The sequence below is a fragment of the Aquarana catesbeiana genome, linkage group LG07, assembly GCF_042186555.1.
Source record: "Aquarana catesbeiana isolate 2022-GZ linkage group LG07, ASM4218655v1, whole genome shotgun sequence".
NCBI lineage: Eukaryota > Metazoa > Chordata > Amphibia > Anura > Ranidae > Aquarana > Aquarana catesbeiana.
The window spans coordinates 293213655-293238418 of NC_133330.1; the positions used below are offsets into that span (position 1 = coordinate 293213655).

The following is a 24764-nucleotide window of genomic DNA, read 5'->3' on the forward strand; positions in this document are numbered from 1 at the left end:
GTGCCAATACTCTGCAATGCCCTGACAATACTCTGCAATGCCCTGACAATACTCTGCAATGCCCTGACAATACTCTGCAATGCCCTGACAATACTCTGCAATGCCCTGACAATACTCTGCAATGCCCTGACAATACTCTGCAATGCCCTGACAATACTCTTCCATACTCTTCCATACCCTGCCATACTCTGCCAATACTCTGCCAATATACCCGCCAATACCCTGCCAATATACCCAATACCCTGCCAATATACCCGCCAATACCCTGCAATACCCTGCCAATACCCTGCAATACTCTGCCAATACGGAGATTGTGGATATTACTGTGGGGGAGATTTTTTTTTTGTTGATCCGAAAATAATCCGAACCGTGACTCCTGATCCGAGAAACGATCCGAACCGTGAGTTTTTTGATCCGTTGCACCCCTAGTTCCTGGTATACTATCCATCATTTTTGCAAGTACGGTCCTTGTACTGGAATAGAAAGAAGCTTTTCTAAAGTGCCCACTGATCAGCTGAGTTACTAAACAAAATTGTGTGTTCTTCCTTAGCATGACACTGCAAGCCCTTCGTTGGTGGCTGCCCCCATCTCTTCGGACCTGCCATGGATTGTCAAGGTGAGTGTTAACAGCCTTGCATCGGTGTTTAATATCACTAGTTATGTGGATAATTACTCTTTATTGCTTGAGAGATTGACATGAATGTTATGCTGTGTTACAAATTACAATACCCCACTCATGGATGTTTTTAAAGGTAATTTGGAGTTGAAAGCTATTGTTTTTTTAGGGTAATTTATCTTAGAGCATTTAAACCATAAACTTTTATTTTTTTTAATGTAGAAATTAATTTGTCCCTTTAAGCAGAACTAAAGTCCCGCTTTAACACTCCCACCCGAAGCAGAATTATGGGCCAACCAAAATGTATTCTTTTGTCGCTTTCGTTTTTTGGGGGTTTTAGCCCCCTGCCATTTCAGTCTAGGTCAGAATGTCGTGTACATGTACATGGTCCTGCAGCCTCCTGGGATATTTCCCATTACATCTCCCAGGATGCTGCAGAATTGGCACACAAAGTTGCTGGGGGGGCGGGTCTGGTATGTCATTGAAGCTGGCTTCCTACCCCTGGGGGAGGCAGCCAGAACAGTGAATCTCAGTGGCACAACGTTGACTTTACTGTGCGGGTGAGTAGGTCACTACAGGTAACTTGGGGGGGACATGTAGGATGTAGTTGAGTACTGTTTTAAAGCTAAAAAATAGCCATGAGTCTTTGCATGTCTTATCTTTCCCGTCTCCTAACATTTTTATTTTTAATAGTGTACACTGCCAGTGAGATATGTGCAATGCAGTGTACACCCCAGCTCATTCCTGATGTCTGTAAGATGCTCAGAATGCAGACGGCTGTCGTGGACAGTGCAACTCCAGTGTGCATGTGTTTTTCTAAAAGTTTGTCAAATTTTTTCTTCTTTATGAAATATGAATTATTTTACTTTTGATTGCTTTACAGGCAGATGAAAAGGCTAAATATGATGCAATATTCGACAGTTTAAACCCTTCGAATGGATTCCTGTCAGGGGACAAGGTCAAACCTGTGCTGCTCAATTCCAAATTGCCTGTGGAAGTGCTTGGAAGGGTAGGTGTGACCGTCAAGGGTTTACCCTTCCTACTGCCTGGCTTGTGCTTGTATTACTACTTATTCTGTAATTTTCTAACTACTAATTCACTTGCTTTTTTTTTTTTTTAAGGTCTGGGAGTTAAGTGACATTGAACACGATGGACTTTTAGACCGAGATGAGTTTGCAGTTGTGAGTATTTTGTTTGTTAATAATGTGTTGGTCATTCCCCAAACCCACCATAAAGTGTTTGCATGCCTGTTACATACACTCACCGGCTACTTTATTAGGCCTTGCTAGTACCAGGTTGAAACCCCCCTTTTGTCTTCAGAACTGCTTTAATTCTTCATGGCGTAGATTCAACAAGGTGTTGGAAACATTCCTCAGAGATTTTGGTCATTATTGACATGATCGCATCACGCAGTTGCTGCAAATTTGTCGGCTGCACATCCATGATGCAAGTCTATCCAATTTCCGTGAGCCTGTGCCAATTGTAGCCTCAGTTTCCTGTTCTTAGCTGACAGGAGTGGCACCCAGTGTGGTCTTCTGCTGTAGCCATCAGCTTCAAGACTCGATGTGTTGTGTTCAGAGATGGTATTCTGCATACCTTGGCTGTAACGAGTGGTTATTTGAGTTACTGTTGCCTACTATCTCGAACCAGTCTGCCCATTCTCCTCTGACATCAAAAAGGCTTTTTGGTTCACACAACTGCCACTCACTGGATAGTTTCTCTTTTTCTGACCATTCTCTGTAAACTCTAGAGATGTTTGTGTGTAAAAAATGCAGTAGATCAGCAGTTTTTGAGATACTCAGACCAGCCCGTCTGGCACCAACAACCATGCCACGTTCAAAGTCGCTTAAATCCTCTTTCTTCCCCATTCTGATGCTTAATTTGAACTTCATACAAAAGGTTGATCCTGCGCCACCCTTTTCAATAGTGTGTGCAAAATTAATTCAAGTGCTACTGTGTTTCCAGTATCTTATTGTCAAGTAATAATGTAAACAATAAAATCCCAGTGAAACTTTAACCACAATAATGAAGTGACGTAGTGCTCTATATAAATCTCAATCTCCACATGTATATATAACTGCCATAGGTGTACCGGCACTAGGAATAATCTGCCAACAATAGCGATATGGCCGCCGCTGCTCCGCCATCCTCTGGAGCTAGCGTGCTTTCCACTAGGCAGAAGTACTGGAGTACGTGACTGAACTGCCCGCCCCCAGTTCAGTCAAGTACTCCAGTACTTCTGTCTAGTGGAACACACGCTGGCTCCAGAGGATGGCGGAGCAGCGGCGGCCATATCGATATTGTTGGCAGATTATTCCTAGTGCCCGGAAATGGCACTTGTACATGTGAGTGGACATTTTGTACGTTTTATTCATGTGCTTTTATTAAACAATATCACGCTATGTTGGTTTCTGTCATTTCATTTCCTGTATAATACCGACACATCAAGGGAAATACCAGATAAATCACCGGTGTAGACGAGCCTGATAGACCCACCTCGGCATAAGCTCAGGGGGTCCATATCTGCTGGTGAGTGAGCACCCCAGTGGGGGATCATCTATGGTGTGGGATAGTGGAACTGGAGAGCTGAATGCACACAGAGCACTTTATTAGAAGCACTTCTGGGTACCATGATTAATTACAGCTTTCACTGGAAGCATGCTTGTTTTTGAATTATGGACTTTTTAGTTGGTACACCTATGTTGTGTATACACTCAGAGATTGAGATTTATATAGAGCACTACGGAACTTTATTATTGTGGTTAAAGTGTCACTCGTATTTTATTGTTTACATTATTACTTGTCACTAAGATATTGGAAACACAGTAGCACTTGAATGAATTTTGCACACCCTGTTGAAAAGGGTAGTGCAGGATCAACATTTTGTATCAAATTATATATGGTAACAACCATTAAGCTGCTGCAACCCATATATTAGATTTCTAAATTATATTTTTATTTCTAAATTTCAATTTTTAATTTTTTATTTTGGACATCATATTCACCTTTGCACGAGTGCTACACCAATTCATTTGAACTTTAGCTAGTTGTCCTCGCCATGTCTAGATGCCTAAATGCATGGAGTTGCTGCCATGTGATTGGTTGATTAGCAATTTGTGTCACCAAACAATTGAACAGGTGTACCTAATACAGTGTCCGGTGAGTGGATGTGTGCCATCCCTGTAAAAGGAAAACTGTGCTTATAGAAAAGGACAATCTGCTGTGGTCAATCTCCTCTTCAGAAAATGCCAGCTGCCTGGCTTTTATGCTGGTACAATGGCTTCAGTAGCCTTTGCATCCTTAATCTGGAAATTGAGTGCAGATTGGGAGTTCTGACTCAATTGCTGCTTTCTTGCTCTGAGTCAGACTTATAAAGTTCATGCAGAGGCATTATGAGACTTGTAGTTCTGCAGCAGCCGGAGGGCCACGCGTTGAGCACCACTGCATGGTAAAACATTCTCCTGAACAAGTAAAAAAAAAAAAGTCACAATGAAATATGTAAACTGGCTGCTAACATCATGTCTGATTTGTTTGTGCAGGCAATGTTTTTAGTGTACTCTGCTCTGGAGAAAGAGCCAGTTCCTATGATATTACCTCCTGCATTGGTGCCACCATCCAAGAGGAAATCCTCTGGTCCTGCCTCATCCTTGCCAATCATACCACCACTGCCGATTCCGCCATCTAAAGAGCCACGACATTCGCTGCCACCTGTAGGAATCCTCCCCACTAAAGCGCCTGGTACACAGGTAAGAGCATACAAGCTGCTAAGCAAGAGAATTTGTCATTCTCTACATAGATATGTCTAATATGAATTTATTTGCTTTGTAAAAAAGGTTTGGATGGCTTATGCCCCTACACACGATCCGAAAATCGGACTACAGATTGTTTCTTTTTTTTTTTTTTTCCATGCTAGTCGCATATCTAACATGAAGAGTTTACTAAAGTTACAAATATTCTCGTACGACAGAATAAAAAATTGGAAGTGATGTCATTTGTTGTAGTGTATTCATATTGTGTTTTCAGATGACAACTGTACTGATTTAACGGAAATTATACAATCTGGTATCGTACAAGAATAATTTTCGTGCATCTTCGATCGGATAATATCTGATGAACATTGCGATCTGCCCTCAAAAGCTGTGTAGTAATGATCCGATTATCGTACGATCGCCTCAAAAGCGGTAATTCTTCGTACGATTTTCGGATCGTGTGTACGGGCCATTAGATATGGGAATCTTTTAACTGGAGTACTTATAATGTTTCTGTGCCTCAATGCTTGTCGCATAACCAGTGCCGTAAAATCTTTGCAGAAGGGAGTGTTTATGTGTTTTAGCGGCTGAATGATTCAGCTTCCATATCACTCCCTTAGGCTGAGACCGTGTGACCAGTTTCACAGCATTGGTCATGTGATTGAAACTTGAGGCATGAAAGCACTGACTAGGGGAAAATGACCTTCTTGAAGTGTACATGTACTTCAGTAATATGAATAACTGTAAAAGGAGCAAGGTGTAATGGAGTTTTTCTCCATTGATTATAGATTTAGTGTAGATAGGATTTGTCATATTTAACCATTTAAAGTTTAAATCCAGGCAAACAGGTTACCTGTCCCCCTTCCCCTCGTCACTCTGTTCTATGCTCCCATGAGCGTGCTTCTTGCACTGCAACACACCTAATACACTCCATGTACTACTTTTCCCTCCCCCTTTCTGAACTCTGCTGTACAACCAAAGGCTGTCAGCCTGTATGACAATATAAAGAGGTCCCAAATCCAGTTACTATGTAATAAACAAGTCCCATAATGTAAATTTCCTTTTAAAGTGGTAGTAAATCGCAGTTAAAGGAGAAGTATAGCCAAAGCTGGTTTGGCTGTACTTCAATGGATCACAGGAGTGCAATTTGTTTTGCACTCCTGTGACCCATTTTCAGCAGAGAGCGGACTGTTGACGTTGCCAGTGTCAGTCCAGGCACCCCATCATCCCGACAATGGGAGTCTGGATCCGCCAGGTGCCTGGACTGACACCCCGCTCAGTTGCTTCAGCCCAGCGCTCCAGTGAGCAAGGACGGAGAAGAGCAAAGATCTGAGACAGTCTACAGCTCTCTGCTCACGGAGCTCTGAAAACCAAGTGATCGGCGGTGTTCGCTCGCTCGGTTCTCAGTGTAGAGGCGCTAGGACCGATACCGCATCCACCTAGGTAAGTATTAATCTGAAAACATTTTTTTTCCTTTACTTCTCTTTTAAAGAAAAAAAATCCCCTGCAAGGCAATGTCATAATGTGCTAGAATGCAGCGCATACGAAGAGAGGTGCCTACTACAGTGTTTTCCAGCTTCCAAAGGGCATCACCCAGTTATGGCGCATGCATACTTACATTGGTCCAAGCTGGACTAATGTAAGTATACAAAATAGTCCATACCTAAATTTCAGCTTTAAGCTTCAAAACCATTTTCCTATTTCTGCTATAGAGGCCTGTTCATATGGCTATTACTTTGTTTTGAGGTACAAATTCTGCTATTTTCAACTTTTTTTTTTTTTTACCAGGACTTGATACAAAACACAGAAAAGGTATTTAAATTAAAGTTGCTTTTAATGTTGCTTGTTAAAGCTTACACTATAGAAAATGTACAAGAACAAAAGAAAAACCTACAAATTGTAGTTGGAATGAAAAAAAAAAAAAAAAAAAAATATATATATATATATATATATATATATATATATATATAGCTATAATGAGAACTTTGGAGGTAAATATGAGACTTTAATCAAAGAAAAATCAGGTTTCATGCCCTACCAGACAAAACACTATAAGTCTCAGGGTTGGATGGACAGAAATGTAAAATTTCTGCTCCCATTTAGGCATTTATAGGTATATGTATTAAAGCTGACCTCCATGTTTTCTCTCACATTAAAGTGACTGTAAGGCTCGATTCACACAGGGGCAACACGACTTCAACGCGACTTTGCAACGCGACTTCAACCCGACTTCAACGCGACTTTGCAACGCGACTTCAACCCGACTTCAACACGACTTGTGGATCCGACTTTCAATGAACGGGGATCCGACTTGGATCCCCGCCACTGTGTTTGGTATGAATCTTTAGGGGGAACTCCGCGCCAAATTTTAAATAAAAATCCGGCATGGGTTCCCCCCCCAGGGGCATACCAGGCCCTTGGGTCCGGTATGGATCTTGAGGGGAACCCCCCTACGCCGAAAGGACGGCGTGGGGGGTCCCCCCCAATCCATACCAGACCCTTATCCGAGCACGCAGCCCGGCCGGACAGGAATGGGGGTGGGGACGAGCGAGCGCCCCCCCCCCCTCCTGAACCGTACCAGGCCGCATGCCCTCAACATGGGGGGGTTGGTGCCTTGGGGGAGGGGGGCGCGCTGCGGCCCCCCCACCCCAAAGCACCTTGTCCCCATGTTGATGAGGACAAGGGCCTCTTCCCGACAACCCTGGCCGTTGGTTGTCGGGGTCTGCGGGTGGGGGCTTATCGGAATCCGGGAGCCCCCTTTAATAAGGGGGCCCCCAGATCCCGGCCCCCCACCCTATGAGAATGAGTATGGGGTACATCGTACCCCTACCCATTCACCTAGGGAAAAGTGTCAATTTAAAAAAAAAACACTACATAGATTTTTAAAGTATTTTATTAGACAGCTCCGGGGTCTTCTTCCGACTTCGGGGGTCTCTCCGGTTCTTCTCCGCGCTCTCCGGGTCTTCTGCCGGGCTCCTCCGCTCTCTTCTGCCGCTCTTTTGCTAAAGCGGAGGAGCCCGGTCTTCCGTCTTCTGCCCTCTTTTCTTCTGATGTTGACACGACGCTCTCTCCGGCTAGAATGCTCTCTGTGCGCTCTGCTCTGACTTATATAGGCGGTGACCCCGCCCCCTTATGCCGTCACAGTCCCTGGGCATGCTGGGACTATGACTGCATAAGGGGGCGTGGTCATTGGGCGATGACCACGCCCCTAAAACGTCACAGTCCCAGCATGCCCAGGTACTGTGACGGCATAAGGGGGCGTGGTCACCACCTATATAAGTCAGAGCGGAGCGCTCAGAGTGCATTCCAGCCCCAGAGAGCGTCGTGTCAACATCAGGAGAAAAGAGGGCAGAAGACGGAAGACCGGGCTCCTCCGCTTTAGCAAAAGAGCGGCAGAAGAGAGCGGAGGAGCCCGGCAGAAGACCCGGAGAGCGCGGAGAAGAACCGGAGAGACCCCCGAAGAGAAGAAGGCAGCAGACCGGGCTCCTCCGCTATAGCAAAAGAGCGGCAAAAGAGCAGAAAATAGCGGAGCAGCCCGGCAGAAGACCCGGAGAGCGCGGAGAAGACCCCCGAAGACGGAAGAAGACCCCCGGAGCTGTCTAATAAAATACTTTAAAAATCTATGTAGTGTTTTTTTTTTAAATTGACACTTTTTCCCTAGGTGAATGGGTAGGGGTACGATGTACCCCATACTCATTCACATAGGGTGGGGGGCCGGGATCTGGGGGCCCCCTTATTAAAGGGGGCTCCCGGATTCCGATAAGCCCTCCGCCCGCAGACCCCGACAACCAACGGCCAGGGTTGTCGGGAAGAGGCCCTTGTCCTCATCAGCATGGGGACAAGGTGCTTTGGGGTGGGGGGGCCGCAGCGCGCCCCCCTCCCCCAAGGCACCAACCCCCCCATGTTGAGGGCATGCGGCCTGGTACGGTTCAGGAGGGGGGGGGGGCGCTCGCTCGTCCCCACCCCCATTCCTGTCCGGCCGGGCTGCGTGCTCGGATAAGGGTCTGGTATGGATTGGGGGGACCCCCCACGCAGTTTTTTCGGCGTAGGGGGTTTCCCTCAAGGTCCATACCAGACCCAAGGGCCTGGTATGCCCCTGGAGGGGGAACCCATGCCGGATTTTTATTTAAAATTTGGCGCGGAGTTCCCCCTCAAGATCATCTGAGCACAAGTCGCATGCCGAAGTCGGATCATGCGAGACGGCGATCCGACTTCAATGATAGTCAATAGGCTGAAGTCGGATCAAAGTCGGATCAAAGTAGTACAGGGAGTACGCTCTGAAGTCGGAGCGACCTCAGTAGTGTCTATTAAGACGCTCCCATTCACTTAAATGTGAATCTCTTTCTGGGGCGACTTGGGGCGACTTGAGGGCATACAAGTCGGATCCCAAGTCGCCCCAGTGTGAACCGAGCCTAAAGGTTCGTTTTTTTTTTTTTAAATAACAAACATGTTCTATTTACCTGATCTGCGCAAGGGTTTTTGCAGCACAGATAGTTTTTTACCTCAATGCATAGAATGCATTAAGGTGAAAAACCTGGAGACTTTACAACCCCCTTAAAAAGTTCATTTGGACCAAGCTGGTCCTAACAAACTATTTCCTTCACTAAATGCTGCACTGGCTCTAAGCACTGTATGTAACTTACACAGTGCTGGGTTCTGGCTGTGAGACAAGACTTCTCGTCACACACCAGGAACAAAATAAGAGTCGGTCTGAGCTTCCACCAATTGGCCGTGTTGGAAATTGTGACGTCATCAGCCTGCCTCTCCACCTCAGTCAATCAGAGGAAGCTTTGTATTCATTTACAGAATACAAAGCTGCCTACGAATGGCTGAGCACCACTCAGACCGAATCTTATTTTGTTCTGGATGTGAGACAGGAAGTATGTTTCACAGCCAGAACCCGGCACTGTGTACTGTATATGGCTGAGACTATATACAGTTCATACAGTGATTAGAGCCTGTGCAGCACTTGGTCCAAACAAACTATTTAAAGTGACAGGAAACATGGAAATCGGCTTTAAACGGTTGCCTGGAGTTTGACTTTAAAGCTGATCTTTACCTTTCACTTTAACTAGTTCTTTTGGGCCAAGCTGGCCCAAATAAACTATCTTCTACATGAACAGGTGTGCCTGCTGGGCTCTTTGTATAAACTGTATACTGCCTCAGCTACATACAGTATACAGCGCTGTGTTCTGGCAGTGGGATGGGAGCTTCTCTCTTCACACCGGTAACAAAACAGAGGTGGGCTGAGCGCTGCTCAACCATTCATAAGCAGCTTTATGTTCTCTGAATGAAGACAAAGCTTTCTTCTGATTTCCTGAGGCTGAGAAGTGACGCAATGATGTCACGATCTCTGACTCATTTATAGAATACAAAGCTCCCTGTGAATGCATGAGCGGCGCTCAGCCCGGATGGGAGAAGGGAACTTCCCATCTTACTGCTGGAAGACAATGCTACATACTGTATGTAGCTGAGGCTGTATTTCTCATTATCACCGGTCTTGTTGATTTATGGTATCCTGAAAGTTAACACGAAGTGTGATTCATCTTCTGCTCTGAAAAAAAATCGACTTTGTTCTTTAGTATAGAGTTGTGGAAAACATTGCCTCTGACTGTCTTTATTTTTATTTACAGTGGGTTGTGTCACCTATAGAGAAAACAAAATACGAAGATATTTTCATGAAACTTGACAAAGACCAGGACGGCCTGGTGTCCGGTGTGGAGGTCAGAGAGATCTTCCTTAAGACTGGGTTGCCCTCAGGACTTCTTGCCCACATCTGGTAAGCGCAGCAGAGTAACTGCCATATATAAAAAGATGATCAGTCATAAATAAGCATATTCAATAGCAATATACGCTCGCTGGCCACTTTATTAGGTACACCTTGCTAGTATCGGGTTGGACTCCCTTTTGCCTTCAGAACGGCCTTAATTCTTCGTGGCATAGGTTCAACAAAGTGTTGGAAACATTCCTCTGAAATTTTGGTCCATATTGACATGATGGCATCATGCAGTTGTTGCAGATTTGTCGGCTGCACATCTATGATAAGAATCTCCTCTTCCACCACATCCCAAAGTTGCTCTATTGGATTGAGATCTGGTGTCTGTGGAGGTCATTGGAGTACAGTGACCTCATTGTCATGTTCAAGAAACCAGTGGTCAGATGATTTGAGCTTTGTGACATGGTGTATTATCCTGCTGGAAGTAGTCATCAGAAGATGAGTACACTGTAGTCCTAAAGGGATGGACATGGTCAGCAACAATACTCAGGTAGGCCATGTCATTTAAACAATGCTCAATTGGTATTAAGGGGCCCAAAGTGTGCCAAGAAAATATCCCCCCCCACCATTACACCACCACCAGCCACAACCCTGGAGCCTGTGCGAATTGTAGCCTCAGTTTCTTGTCCTTAGCTGACAGGAGTGGCACCCGTTGTGATCTTCTGCTGCTGTAGCCCATGTGCATCAAGGTTCGATGTGTTGTGCATTCAGAGTTGGTATTCTGCATACGTTGGTTGTAACAAGTGGTTATTTAAGGTTATTGTTGCCCATGTCTGTTTGCCTATTCCCCTCTGACATCAACAAGGCATTTTCATCCACACGTCTGCCAGCTCACTGGATATTTCCTCTTTTTCGGACCATTTTCTTTAAACCCTAGATATGGTTGTGCGTGAAAATCCCAGTTGATCAGCAGTTTTTGAAATAACCAGACAGGCTCGCCTGGCACCAACAACCATGCCACGTTCAAAGTGACTAAGATCCCCTTTCTTCCCCATTCTGATACTCTGTTTGAACTTCAGCAAGTTGTCTTTACAACGTCTAGATTCCTAAATGTATTGGGTTGCTCCCATGTGACTGACTGATTAGCAATTTGTGTTACCAAGCAATTGAAGAGGTGTACCTAATAGAGTGGCCGGCGTGTGTATGTAGTCCTGTTTAGACAATGTCTTCCTTCTGGAGAATTAAAAACTACAATATGTATAATTAAATCCTGTGGTTAACTCATTCTATCAATAGTGAGAAGTTTTCCCTCAGCTCAGAGGGGTTTGTTTATAAATCGCAGCTCCAGCATGATGCTGCAATAGCACATTAGAAATGTCTACTGGTGATATGTATCCTGTGCTGAGTTTTCCCTAAAGTGATATTCCCACCTTCTTTAAAATTGCATTTGTAAAGCTGCTACACAATCAATTCTGTAATGTCATTAAAAATGACCACACAGCTGCAATCTGCAACCCACTATGGTTTTGTAAACTGGCAAAAAGTCAGATGTTGCTTTATAAACATACAACACTATGGGCATTCTGCTAGAAGATGCTTTTAGACACATGGATTTTTTAGGCACTCGCCCCATTTTTATAAAAATTAATACATTTTATTGATACATAAACTTTAAAATCTTGGAACAAAAAAAAAAAATTAAGACCTAGACCTTATTAAGACAGCACCCCTTAGATTTGTGCATTCTATATACTAGGGATATGCAATTAGTGGACCTCCAGCTGTTGCAGAACTACAAGTCCCATGAGGCATAGCAAGACTCAGACAGCCACAAGCATGACACCCAGAGGCATGATGGGACTTGTAGTTTTACAACAGCTGGAGGTCCGCTAATGGCATATCCCTGCTATATACTGTTTCTGTACAGAAGAAAAAAACAGAACTGTAATTTCCTGCAGATGTAATTGGCACACCACACTTCATAGCAGTTTTTTCACTATCTGCTATAATTACTGGGACTGATCTTGTGTTTTATAGCAGGCAGACCCACCCTATTAAACTAGGTTTTCTCAACTAGGGTTCCTTCAGAGGTTGCTAGGGGTTCCTTGACCAATGAACAATCTCTGCCTCTCAGTTAAATTCCCACTGACGCCATTAATATTTTCAGTTATCTTCAAGGGGGTAATTCTTCCCAATGTCCACAAGCATAAGGTGCATTTGCCCCACTGACCATCACCCTAATGTATCATGAGTTGTTGCTATAGTCACTCTTAACAGGGGTTCCCTGAGACCGGAAAGTTATTTGCTGTCCTAAACACTCAGAAAGTGACTGCAATGCATGTGTCTGTTTTACCAGAACCTAAGCAAGTAAAACGCTGCAACTTAGATAAAACTTCTTGGAATATTTTTAAATCTCCTCTCCGAGCGGCTTTAAATTGGCTTGTTGGCAGTTGTTAACCTTTGTCCTTTTTGTCGTCCTTTTAAAAATTATCAGCGATACCGTGCATTCCTCTCCAAACTTCACACTTGATTCCCTCTTTGTGTGGCATTTCCTCTGCAGGGGAACCAACATTTGTGCCTGCTCTATGTGAACATTTTTACCAATGATCCTGTGTAGTTCTCTGTGAGATCGCACTCCTTCCTCCTGCAATGGATGCTCCTCCCACACACACACACACACACTAAATGGGAACAGATGGGGTTTTGCTTGTTCTGGAGATAGTAATACGGTAAATGTTTTAATTACAGGCTTATGAAAGTTCAGTGATGGCAAGTAATTGGAATTCGTGTAAAGGGTGAAAATTAGGCTAATAAATTATTTATTCTCGTTTTGTTACTATAGTACCGTCCTTTTTTTTTTTTTTTTGGTTTCTGAATGTGAATTCTCTTGTTTTAAAGTAAAAGTTTACTTTTGGGAACATTTTACATGTTCCACCCAGTTTTAGAGTGGAACATGTAACGTGTTCCTGCTCCCGGCAGCCTCTCCCCGATCCCCCTTCTAATTGTGACAGAGGGCCCGAGAATCTTCTCCCTGCACCCGCTGTCACAATTTGAAAAGAGTTCTGTGAATGAACTACATGTACGGGCAGCCTTTGCGACTGATAGCTTGTAGATCTCAATAAACTAGCAGGGCGCTGATGAGCGCTCCAGGTAGTTCATTGATGCTTCCTGTCACTTAGTAACTGCCTGCCTGTATGAGCTACAGGCAGACAGCTACACAGACAGTCTGCAGGAGCCCTTGGATTGCACCTGCAATCTGTAGCTTGTGGGTGCAATGCTTTTCAGGCTCCTAGAAAAAAAAAAAATAATAATAATACAGTAAAACCTTGGTCTGAGAGCCTTTTGCAAGACAAGCAAAAATTTGAAATAAATTTTGACTTGATATTCAAGCGATGTCTTGATATACAAGTAGCAGCATGTCACAACTGAGTATAAAAGAGAAGAGAGGCGCCTCTAAGTGTAGCAATATGGTTACATTTAATGAAGGTACAACATTTAGCAAGTCACAAGGTTGATGATTAAAACAGGCACATCTAAGCAGGCAGCCGGAGTGAAACTGTCCACATAGACCATCCTCCCCACCGCCATTGATGTCATCCCTTTCATGCGTGCTTCAAGCCTCGCTTTCAGATTGCTCTACTGCAGGGTCGTCACGATTGCAGACTGACAACGGTGAGAGCCGTTGGTGAGGAGGATGGTCTATGTGGACATCTTTACCCTGGATGCCTGCATACTTAGATGTGTCTGTTTTAATCATCAACCATGTGAGTTGCTAAATGTTGTACCTTCATTAAATGTAACCATATTGCTACACTTAGAGGCGCCTCTCTTCTCTTTTATACTCTGTCGCTCCTGCTGGATTTTGCTTCTAATCCCCTTGTGGAGGCTTCCATTTGTGGATGGACATTTTATGCTTACACAACCTATCACATTGCTATAATCTTTTTATTTGGACTATAAACACCTATGAATAAATGGTTGTGGAACGAATCATTTGAGTTTCCATTATTTCTTATGGGGAAATTTGCTTTGATATAAAAGTGCTTTGGATTACAAGCATGTTTCCAGAACGAATAATGATCGCAATCCAAGGTTTTACTGTAAATGCACATTTTCTTTACCTGTCAAAAAGACAGTACTCAATTATAATTTTTTTTAGAAAGGTGAACTTATTCTTTAAGAAGGTGTTACTGTGCTCTGCACTATTAAGAATGAGGGCTTTTTGATTGCTTTGACCATAGTCTGTATGGTTAAACTGTCTTGTTTTGGTTATTGATTGAAACTGAATTTTTTTTTTAAATTCTATTACAGGTCTTTGTGTGATACAAAAGATTGTGGAAAACTTACCAAAGAACAATTTGCATTGGCCTTTCATTTTATCAACTTGAAGCTGCTGAAAGGTACTGATCCTCCTCAAGTCCTCACCTCTGAAATGATCCCACCATCTGAAAGAGCTCCCACACCTAAGGTAAGGCTCATAGAAATTCTCTTGTTTATTATGTCCACTATCATTCCACATTGTAGCGCCAATGTTCAGAGCAGTTCCAAAAAACAATGTAACTGCAGGCTTCACAAGTTTTGCATTGTAAGGCTAGGTTCACATCTGAGCAAGTACAGTATTGCATGTAAATTGAATGCTTTCCTGAACCTGCAACAAAAACGTGCTGCTGCTGTCAGATGTGTGGGGGTGCCATTCGTTTTTAATGGCACCCCAAGCACTGGAGTCTGCAGCACGGTTTCCCATGCTGGGAACTACACATCAGTATGCAGTTTCCCCAGAGCGGTGATTTTGGATAAGGTGCAGGACCATTTTCCCTGCATTTTCCATAGGTACAGCAGCCTATTCAAATAAATGGGCTGCTTTGCCCATGCAAATGTGGCAGCAGGGAAACCTACATAGTGTGACCCTAGCTTAAAGCAGTGTTGTGATAATTATTCCTCATCAATATTTTCTTTAATGCTTTTATGCTTGTACAGGCTTTTGAGTTATTCACTGCGTCTTGTGGGCAGTGGCGGCTGGTGCTCAAAATTTGGGGGGGGGGGGGGGGGAACAAACGAAGTGAAAAATACTGAAACAAAAACATCAATTGCAGCCACCTGTGCCCATCATGGATTTCGCTTGCAGGTCACCTTTTGTGATGCCTATTAGAGGCTCTAATCAGAAACACACCCCGCCCCCCCGCCGCTATAAATCAGACGACCGTTGCCCGAAAAGGGTCCAGGCGCCTGAATAGGGGGTATCTACTGCGGTCTACAGCGGCCATAGTGCACAGAGGGGGTGGCTGGAGAAAGGGGATGGTGCCCAAGCGCCCCCAATGGACGCACCGCCACTGCTTGTGGGGACTGTTAATGTCTTGATCATTAGCAAAGGGATCCATTAACAGCTGCCTGGTATTCTCTACAGCTGCATGTGGAATGCATTAAATATACAGCATTCTGTATGTGTTATAGTTTTCACAAGCAAATGTTGAACTTGCAGTTAGTACAGTGGTTGTGTCAAATCTGTATGCACATAAGAGTAATAGATATGTAATGAATACTCTTTACATGGCTGAAAATTTTGTTGTCTTGCCTGAAAAGCTAAGGGTCAGTAGAGCCACATGTTTTACATCAATGCACAACCATACTGTTGATATTTACTGTAAAATCCTGCTAAATAATCAATTGTTCAGTGTATTAATGGTTTAATTAGCATGCTAGACAATAAAATGCACACCTGCATGGCCAGGGAAAGTCTTTATAAGTCCTTAAAAACTGCCATAGATTGGGTAAATTTCGGCCGGTTCAGCAAGGAGCAACCATGATATGATCCATGTATGGGCAGGCTGATTGTACCCAAGTCAATCCATTGATCAGCTTGAGTACAAACTAGCGCACAATCGAGCAATTTTCTTCAAAGTCGCATCATCTATGGCCTGCCCTAAGGTGCTGTTGATAGACATGTACTATATGTATATAGCTAGATATAGTATATATTATTTTTTGTAGGAAAGACGTTGTTGGCCATAGCCGTTCAGTTTTATGATTATCTATGGCAGTCATATGCCATATTGTGTTATCTGAGTTTCTAGTGGCAATTGGCTCACTGGTATCTGAAACTAATAATGAGATATCACTGCTCCTTCTCATAAGGCCATTTTTTGCAAGTTGGGTTCCCCAGTTATTTACATAGTTAGTAAGGTTGAATAAAGACACCAGTCCATCCAGTTCAACCTGAGTGAGCACATCAAGATGCCCATCCACTATATTATTATTTTTTAAAATATATTTAAGGTACCCATGTAGCGCCATCAATCTACACAGCGCTCCACCACACCCACGGGGTCTGCAATCCAAGGTCCCCAACTCACACCCATACACCAAGGCCAGTTTTTTAGACAGAAGCCAATAAACCTACCACCATGTCTTTGGAGTGTGGGAGGAAACCAGAGTACCCGGAGGAAACCCACGCAGGCACAAGGAGAACATGCAAACTCCAGGCAGGTAGTGTCGTGGTTGGGATTCGAACCAGCGACCCTATTGCTGCGAGGCGAGAGTACTAACCACTACACCACTGTGCTGCCCAAACTGCCCTAACTTTGATGCATCTTGTCTCATTTAAAAGCCTGGTGCCATGTCTAGGCCTTATATAGCCAGTTGGGCACAGTTAAAAACTCAGGTAGGGCTATGTCACAGCCGGACTTTAACAGAAAAGAAGTTAGCCCTTGATTCAGTTTGCATGTAACCACACCAGCCACAGTAAAAAAAAAATGACAACTGCTCAATTTAAAAGTACCAATGAATGTGCTCATATTCTTCAGCCTTGTAAAAGCATACCTTGCAGTAAAATGCAAGGTCCACCAATAATGTCCAGGCCCCCTCCTTTTGTAATAATTACTGGCCAATAGTGTTTCTAAAATGTACCTGTAAAGAAAAAAAGTCAGATTTTATATTTTCCTTGCTCTGTTTTCTGCCTTCAGCCCCTAAGTGAGGGCAACTTTACACTCCCTCCAGTGAGATCCTGGGGAAGACCGCAGCCCACATTTCACAAGAAGACAGTCTTGCAATAAACTAGTAAATGAGTAAACTAATAAACAAGTGTCTACTCGTGATATTTGGAGTGCTTATCGTTCTCCCAGAAATTTTCCTGAAAGGAAGGTAATATCACACCCTATAATGTGGAGGACAGCACTAATGCAAGTATTTAGTCTGACTTTTTTCTTAAAGCTGAGTTCCACACAAAAATGGAACTTCCGCTTTTCGGAACCCTTCCCCCCTCCGGTGTCACATTTGGCACCTTTCAGGGGGGAGGGGGGTGCAGATACCTGTCTAAGACAGGTATTTGCACCCACTTCCGGCATAGACTCCCACGGGAGTCTATGCCTCTTCCTGTCCCTCCGCGCTGTCTCCTGGGAAACACACAGGTCCCAGGAGATAGCGGGGACCAGTTACGATGCGCAGCGCGACTCGCGCATGCGCAGTAGGGAACCGGGAAGTGAAGCCGCAACGCTTCACTTCCTGATTCCCTCACCTAGGATGGCGGCGGCAACTGCCGAGAACCGAGCGGGTTATCGGCGTCGGCTTTCGACATCGCTGGACCCTGGGACAGGTAAGTGGCCATGTATTAAAAGTCAGCAGCTGCAGTATTTGTAGCTGCTGGCTTTTAATATTTTTTTTTTAGGTTGATGTAGGTGGACTCCCTCTTTAACAGGTACATTTTGGAAATTATATCAGCCAGCGATATATATAGGTGGGGAAGGCCCAGACATTATAAACAGACCTTGCGTGGTAATGAAAAGTCCACTATGCTGGTTTCTAGCATGCATTATTAAGAAGTATGTAATTCGTGAGATTGTGTATCTATACCCTTGTTTTTTCATGTACAGTAAACAACAAAATATAATGTCTTCTAATTTATACTTCAAATTGCCTTAGAGAGCTGATCGTTTCCCGGTATGGAATGTACCTTATTCCTTTTCTCCAGGTCCTCTCTGTGTAAGTCAAGGGGGAGTTTGCATTCAATAACAGGCTCACTGCATTTTTTTTTTAACTGTTTAACTTTGTGATGCTGCTGTGTAACAGAATACACAAAGTATATTAACATCATACTTCCCTCTTTGCTGTGAATATTTTTCTTGGAAAGTGTTTTAACACTTAACCCTTTCATGCCTAAGCCTATTTCTGACATTTGTTGCTTACAAGTTAAAATCCGTATTTTTTGCTAGAAAATTACTTAGAACCCCCAAACATTATATATGTTTTTTTTTAGCAGAGGCCCTAGAGAATAAAATGGTGATCGTTGCAATATTTTATGTCGGTGTTTGGTATTTGCGCAGCTGCCTTTCAACCGCACTTTGTTGGGAAAAAAGACACATCCATGAATAAAAAAAAAAACGAAACAGTAAAGTTAGCCCAATTTTTTTGTATATTGTGCAAGATGATGTTATACCGAGTAAATAGATACCTAACATGTAATGCTTTGAAATTGCGCACACTCGGATGGTGACAAACTACGGTACCTAAAAATCGACATAGGTGATGCTTTAAAATAATTTAACGGTTACCAGGTTAGAGTTACAGAGGAGGTCTTTTGCTAGAATTATTGCTCTCGCTCTAAAAATTGAGGTGATACCTCACATGTGTGATTTGAACACCGTTTACATATGCGGGCGTGACTTATGCATGCTGTTTCATTGCTGCGTGAGCTCGCGGGCACGGGGGTGCTTTAATCGGGTACTCTTTATGGAGGGATTGGGGGTCTAAAAGACCCCCAATCCCTCCTTTGCACATAAAAGTATTCAGATCATCAAAAACGGCGATTCTGAATAATTTTTTTGAAATCGGCGCTATTGACAGCCGAGTAAACCAGAAGTGATTTCACTTCCGTGTCTTTACATAGGAGACTGTAACAAAACAGTTTCTGGCTCGGGTCTACCGGTGGAACGGGGGGGGGGGGGTGTCCTCTCCTGCTCCTTCGGGATAACAGCCGAGCGGCTTTTAGCCGCATCGGTTGTTATCCCTAAAGAGCCAACCGCGCTCTCTAAAAAAAATGGTACCAAGGTGATGCCTGCAGCTGCAGGCATCATCCCAGCATAACCCCTTATTAAAGCCGAGGCTGTATATGTGCTTACGGTCGGCGCTAAGGGGATAGTACAACTAAAGGCTCCTGTATGACAGTCTAAATAATTACCAAATGCAGTTACTATATGGTGCATAGGTCTCCTAAAATAAATGGAATTTTCTTTACTTTCTGGACTGAGCAGAATTCGCCTTCATTTGTTTCTCACACGCTCCCCCTCCCAGACACTGCAGCTCACCCATGGGAGGGTTTCAGTAACAGGCAATGTTATTAATCCAGAAGCAGTTGGTAGGACTGTGTGGGGCCAGGTGCTGACTGACAAGCTACAGGCTATGAACCAGCAGTGGACTACACTGGCAGTCCCAGCAGGTATTTGTGCAACTTTGTAGGGGGACTAAGAGAAAACTTAAGTGCAGATGTGCTCATAATGAAGTGTGCAGCACATATTTGTATTTTAATAGGGAGCCTTAGTTCTACCTAAATATAGTGTGTGTATACTCATCATACATTTTTGGTTTTACCATTGTTCAGTTTCTATTAAAAAATGTGACGGTCCACTTTTACATAATCCTAAATGGGGCAGTTCTGTTACTCTGTCATCCTGTTAGACATTGCTTTTGCTCCATCTTCCCTAGAATGATGATTGGAGGTACCTTTTATGCATTATATGGCTAAAAGTCTGCGGACATTTGACCATCACACGTTCACACCAGTACAGGGCCAAAAGTATGTGCACATTGTTATAGTGAAGAGTACTGATAACACTACAACATACAAAGACATTTTAGAAAAATGTGTGCTTCTGGAAGAATGGTCAAACATTCCCATAGACACACTCCTAATCCTTGTGGACAGCCTTCCCAGAAGAGTTGAAGCTGTTATAACTGCAAAGGATGGCCAACTCAATATTGAACCCTACAGACCAATACTTTTGGTAGTATAGTGTATATAGTAGCTAGGCACTGCAAGTGCTGCAGTTGTAGTCCTCAGTACAGGGACTTTTGGGGTTTGCTTTAAAAACATAAATGCTAATTGAATATAACCTGGTTTAATGTGAGTTCACTGATTTTATTTTTGTCTTGATTGAACTTCTCCTTTTCAATGCAGTGAATTGGTTCTTTTGAAGGCTCGTTTGCTCCTTGCACTAACCAACTATCCTCGTTTTGCTTTCTTTGCTTTGTTCTAGCTTGCTGGACTGTTTATTTCCATCTGCCTCAATCTGCTTTCAGCCTCGCTCTAATATTCCTAACTCTCGCCTCTCCTCTTCTGGCTTTGCAAGGTTAGACCATCTCTTACACTCTTTTGTCAGACTCGTGTTTACCTAGCTTTATAGACATCCAAATAATGAAATGTCCAGGCCACCCCGGTTGGAATTGGCTGGGAAATCAGATGCAGAGATCTGGTGTCTGGAGCCCCAACCTTACATTTTTAATTTTAGAGTGGGTTGGACTGGCCCTTTAAAGTCACCATGCTTGTATCCTTTTGTATTTGTGACGGAGTAACTGAGAATTATGTCTGGGAATGTCCCTCATGTCCTCCTGCAGCAATAGTATGGTAAAGGAGTATCTAAATCTAAAAAAACATCCATATACTTTAGTTTACCAATCCTTAGATGTGGTAGCTGCATTAGGATTTTTTTATTTTATTTTCATTTGGGGATCCTGCCAGCAACACACGTTGTGTCCTAGGGTGACTATTCTGATTTGATGTTTTGTATGTGTGGAGGTGCAGCATCTCCCCCTCTTCTCTATAACAGGGCGGAAGGTGTTCTGTAGTTCAGGCAGGGCTAAAAAGGCTGTTTAAGATATCACTGCAGAGAACACAGGACAGCGCTGGATTTCTGGCAGGACCAACAGATAGATTTTTTTTTTTGCACTTATCGAACACTTTAGGCAAATCTCAAACTTTTGTGCACTAGCACTTAAAGGTCCCCATGCCTGCTGAATCAACCTAAAATGTGAGCTATGTGGGCTCTGTAAGTACCACCCGGCTTGACTAAAAGGTTTGTTTAAAAATCAACTTAAAAATTAGCGTCCCAACATCTACTGCATCCTGTGAGATGCATTCACTGTTTGCCAGTACGAGTATGTGCCCAGGGCTGCTTCACAATACAATAGAGATTCCATCATCCACACTGTTAGCAGGGATGGGGGGAAATTATATTTTTCTCTCTCTCACACCCCAAATTTGAGCCATATATTGGAGATCGTGAGAATACCTCCACCCAGAGCATATTTTTGGGGTGTGATAAGGTACCGGTTATGTGTAAATAATTAGACAGCTTTCTTTGTACAGTAGGTGTCCATCCCATGGTAGGATTTTCATACAATTTCAGGTATTCTTTATAGGGACTAGTGACTTCAAGTAAACTGCTTTTGTAGTTTTTTTTTTTTTTTTTTTTCTCAGTATATTTTATACTGGGGGGAGCAGAACCCCTTTCCTTGCTTTCCTCTTTGGACTTTTAGATATTGGTTCCTAATTTAAAGTTAAAATAATACAATAATTAGTTGTCTTTCAGTGCAGAGCAGAGAGTGTAATAGCTTGCATGAATGCGGTATGACTGCTGCATGTTAAACTGCTTATGTTATGGCTTTTGCTTTTTATTCTTCCGGCTAATAAATTTCAAACCCGCTTGTAATATGGTAATGATTTTTGCAACTATGTACATGTCCTATCCTCTCCAGTGTATAGATTATTGGTTCATAGAAAAATGATTTTTAAAATAAATGTTTAATTAAATGGACAACTGTGATAATTAACCTGTGAAAGGCACTCAAGTAGTTATGACTTTACAAAAGTGCAAAAATTCTATTCAGGTACCTTGCAAATGGGTATTCCATGCAAGACTCATCTCTGCATGCAGAGTAAGAAACAGAAATTAATTTGGCAAAAAAAAAAAATTTCAGCACATATGGTCTTTTCTTCCAAGTCCCGTCTTTCTGCATACCTCTGACCCTTTTATGATGCTTGTATTGTAATCACAATATCCATTCTTAGTCCTGAATGAACAAGGTTGTATAATATGTGAGTTTTGGGAATTGGTGAAGCTGGAGTCATCTGCCCTTAGATAGCCGCTGGCTTTGGTAGAAATATGTCTGATGTTGCTCCAGTTGTCATCTTTGTGCTTTTTATATTGGACAGTGCCATAGAAACAGGAACTCTCTGATATGAAACCTTTCACCTCAACAAAAATGAACTTGTTAGCCATTATACGCCTTTAAAAGTTAAAGGGCAAATGCAGACTATGCCTTGCATTGGTGCAAATGCATTAGCACAATGCTTTATCGTGCATTAAAGCATTAATAAATGCTCACAATTTTTCTAAGCAAATCCATTCTAATCAATTAGTAAAACATTCGTCATTTGTGCCCAGCACAGTGTTCTTGCTGTACACCACTTCCCCAAACATCCAGGTATGGAATCACGTGCACTGAGCACATCACAGGGAGCAGGTCACTTGGACAGCGCAGGCTCCAGCTGCTGTCAGTCAGCTTGCTAGAAGAAGCTTGTTGCTGTTGTTATCCCTCTGGGCTGTCTGGGTGTGGTGGACTTAAGCAGCACAGGGACACTCGGCTGCAGTTCCAGCGCGGAGCACACATGCAGCAGTGGCTTCATTGACTAGGGCCAACCTAAAGCAGGAGCTAGTAAAGAGTCCTTTTTCATACAGGGAATGCAAGGAGACCACAGGATTTGCAAAAAAATAAAATATAAACATGGAGCAAACATGGTAAATGCTGAGGTTTGCAGCACCAAAGGCATTTTAAATTTCAGGGTTTAATAACACGTTAAGGTGGCCCTTTCAATTTAAATGAGATTGCACTGCACCTTAAAGAGACCCCGTTCGTTTAAAAAAAAAAAAATGCAAGTATATACAGAGGAATCAAGTATTTTAAATACTTCGTTTTTCCTTTTTCATAAATGACTTTGCATTTACTTGCAAAGAGCTTCAGTCAGTTTCCTAGCCTTCTCCTCTTCTGGGAATGTGTAATTACTCTGTGCTGGCCCAGCTCCTCTGCTCCTTCCCTCATCTCCCTACGTAACCTTTTATGCAGCTGCTAAGGGAATAGTGAAGGGGAATACTATGGAATATTATAGCTTGGAGTCTGTTGGGGCTGCTGACATCACATCCATAATAGTGGCGCCAAACATCATTCTCAGGGCTTTTCTCTACACCAGGGAGGCTTTTACATGTAAATAATATGCCTAAAATATGTTAAATGGACATATAATCTGAAGAGGAGAGATTGCTGTTTATACGAATGTCCTGGTGACAGGGTCTCTAGCAGACTAAAAAAACGGACCTGACCCCTTTTTATTTAATCAGCGCACCACAGTTTGTGTTTTTTGGTGCACTCCAGTGGGTTGCATTGCCTGCTACTCTAATTGTACATTGGGGTGCCATTCAGGAATGAACAGTACCACACCACAGTGCACATGCAACCACAATGCAAAGATGTGAATGGTCCCTAAGTCTAGCCTAAGATCAGACATCACAGGATTCCTGTGGTTTCCTTTTATTTAACCCACAAAACTCTCTTTTGTTTTTCTCTGAACTTAAACTACTGACTATAGATGAATTGAAATCTGGCCGACTCAGCAGGGACCAGTCAAATTTCGATTCATCTATGGCTATTCCGGCTCGACAGAAGTTGATCGGAAATGTTAAAAAATGTTATTCTCTCAGCAGCTGATCAGTATATTCTGACAGTGGATGAGTCCCAGCTGTTCGAATACAGGGAGGTTGATTTACTAAAATCAAATATACTTTGTACGGCAAGTGCAGTTGCTCTAGATCTGAGGGGAAGCTCTGAAAAGTGGGGAAAGCTCTGTTGATTTTTCTATGATCCAGTCATGTGCAAGCAAAAATGCTAATTTTTTTTTTATTTTCCTTGCATGTTCCCCTCAGATCTAGAGCAACTGTACTTGCACAGCACAGGCTAATTGGCTTTAATAAATCAACCCCAATGTCTCAGCAGAAAGGATTCCTCCATCCACCTCATTTGTGCGGATGGGGGAATGGGTTCATTTTTTTTTTCTATCAGCCCGTTGGCTGATCAAAAGAGACTGATCCATCTATGGCAGGCTTAGTCTTGCAGGTTTTCCTGAGAGCTGCAGTCAGTGCTTCTAACATAGTTACAGTTAATCTTACAATAGGATGGCCCGATCCAAAGTGGGTAGTTTGTAAATATGGCAAGAGTAGTTAGTTTTATTTTTTACTCAAAATATAGTGAGACTTCGTTATGTTGACATGTATACAATTTTCACTATAGGATGCTTACATTTTAATGACCGTCCTCTTCACCGGGTGACCCCACCCCTTTCTCAACTTCAGCAGCAGGGCCGAATGATCGCTCCTTCTCCAGTGCAATAAAGAGCTGGCGATTACATCCAGGGCTGGCAAGTGACAAAGCCTGTATGTACACACTGCCCCCTCCACTGTATACACTGCTCCTCTCTACACTCACTTCCCATCCCCCTCCCTTGTCTCCCTTGTCTGTTGTACACACTTTACGGAGCAAAAATAGGGCTTTGATCCGTTCCGAAAAAACGGATGCAGATGTAAAGGGATTATCATCCCTTTACATCTGTTTTTCCATAGAGTTTGATGTCTATTTTTCATCTGTC

At 43.2% G+C, this 24764-nt stretch overlaps 1 protein-coding gene across 6 annotated transcripts in view; it reads left to right on the forward strand.

Moving 5' to 3' along the window:
• EPS15 (epidermal growth factor receptor pathway substrate 15) overlaps nt 1-24764 on the forward strand; it is a 226143-nt gene that overhangs the window by 92975 nt on the left and 108404 nt on the right. For 4 of the 6 annotated variants that reach the window (XM_073593554.1, XM_073593549.1, XM_073593550.1 and 1 more), the window contains exons 6-12: nt 551-616; nt 1500-1625; nt 1738-1797; nt 4156-4362; nt 6154-6177; nt 9999-10144; nt 14393-14549. In XM_073593554.1, coding sequence (XP_073449655.1) covers nt 551-616; nt 1500-1625; nt 1738-1797; nt 4156-4362; nt 6154-6177; nt 9999-10144; nt 14393-14549 — 786 coding nt within the window. The remainder of the gene's footprint in view (nt 1-550; nt 617-1499; nt 1626-1737; nt 1798-4155; nt 4363-6153; nt 6178-9998; nt 10145-14392; nt 14550-24764) is intronic. The other 2 variants (XM_073593551.1, XM_073593553.1) reach the window with 1 other exon arrangement.